The sequence below is a fragment of the Arachis ipaensis genome, chromosome B08 (assembly GCF_000816755.2).
Source record: "Arachis ipaensis cultivar K30076 chromosome B08, Araip1.1, whole genome shotgun sequence".
NCBI lineage: Eukaryota > Viridiplantae > Streptophyta > Magnoliopsida > Fabales > Fabaceae > Arachis > Arachis ipaensis.
In genome coordinates, this window is record NC_029792.2 from 33,522,259 (window position 1) to 33,522,750 (window position 492).

Consider the following 492-nt stretch of genomic DNA (forward strand, 5'->3'; position numbering starts at 1 on the left):
AAAAGAAACATGTATATAGCTTCTTCTTAAATCCCCTCAATAGGTATATATACATATTATCAAGGTGTCAATCTTGATTAGTGCAAACGGTTGGATCCTTTAAGTAAGCGTAGTTTAAGTAGAATTCAGATTAGTAATAAGAATATTTATTTATCTCTTCCGAGAATCAAGCATAAAACAACTCTCTTATATTTGAATTTAGTGGAAGCTCTGAAGCAAATAAAAAAAACGCTCGGTTGGGACTTGAAGAACATAGATCCATGCAGTAAGGGGGGGATTATTTCAAACCCAGTTCGCTCAACATCAGAAATAATTAATGTTTCATGTGATTGCTCCATTGCTCATGACAACTTCTGCCATATCATTGCCATGTATGTATATAATGTCTCTTTACCATCATTTCTAGTATTATACTTTAATACATGGACTGTTAGAGATATTATTTATGTTTTTTTTTTTTGTACGTTAAAATTTTTTGAAAAAATAATTTTA

General features: G+C 30.3%; 1 protein-coding gene across 1 annotated transcript in view; it reads left to right on the plus strand.

Moving 5' to 3' along the window:
- The window catches only part of LOC110262479 (probable LRR receptor-like serine/threonine-protein kinase RFK1), a 5,507-nt gene that overhangs the window by 290 nt on the left and 4,725 nt on the right, over window positions 1-492 (plus strand). Inside the window, exon 2 of the mRNA XM_021109268.1 lies at window positions 203-371. Coding sequence (XP_020964927.1) covers window positions 203-371 — 169 coding nt within the window. The remainder of the gene's footprint in view (window positions 1-202; window positions 372-492) is intronic.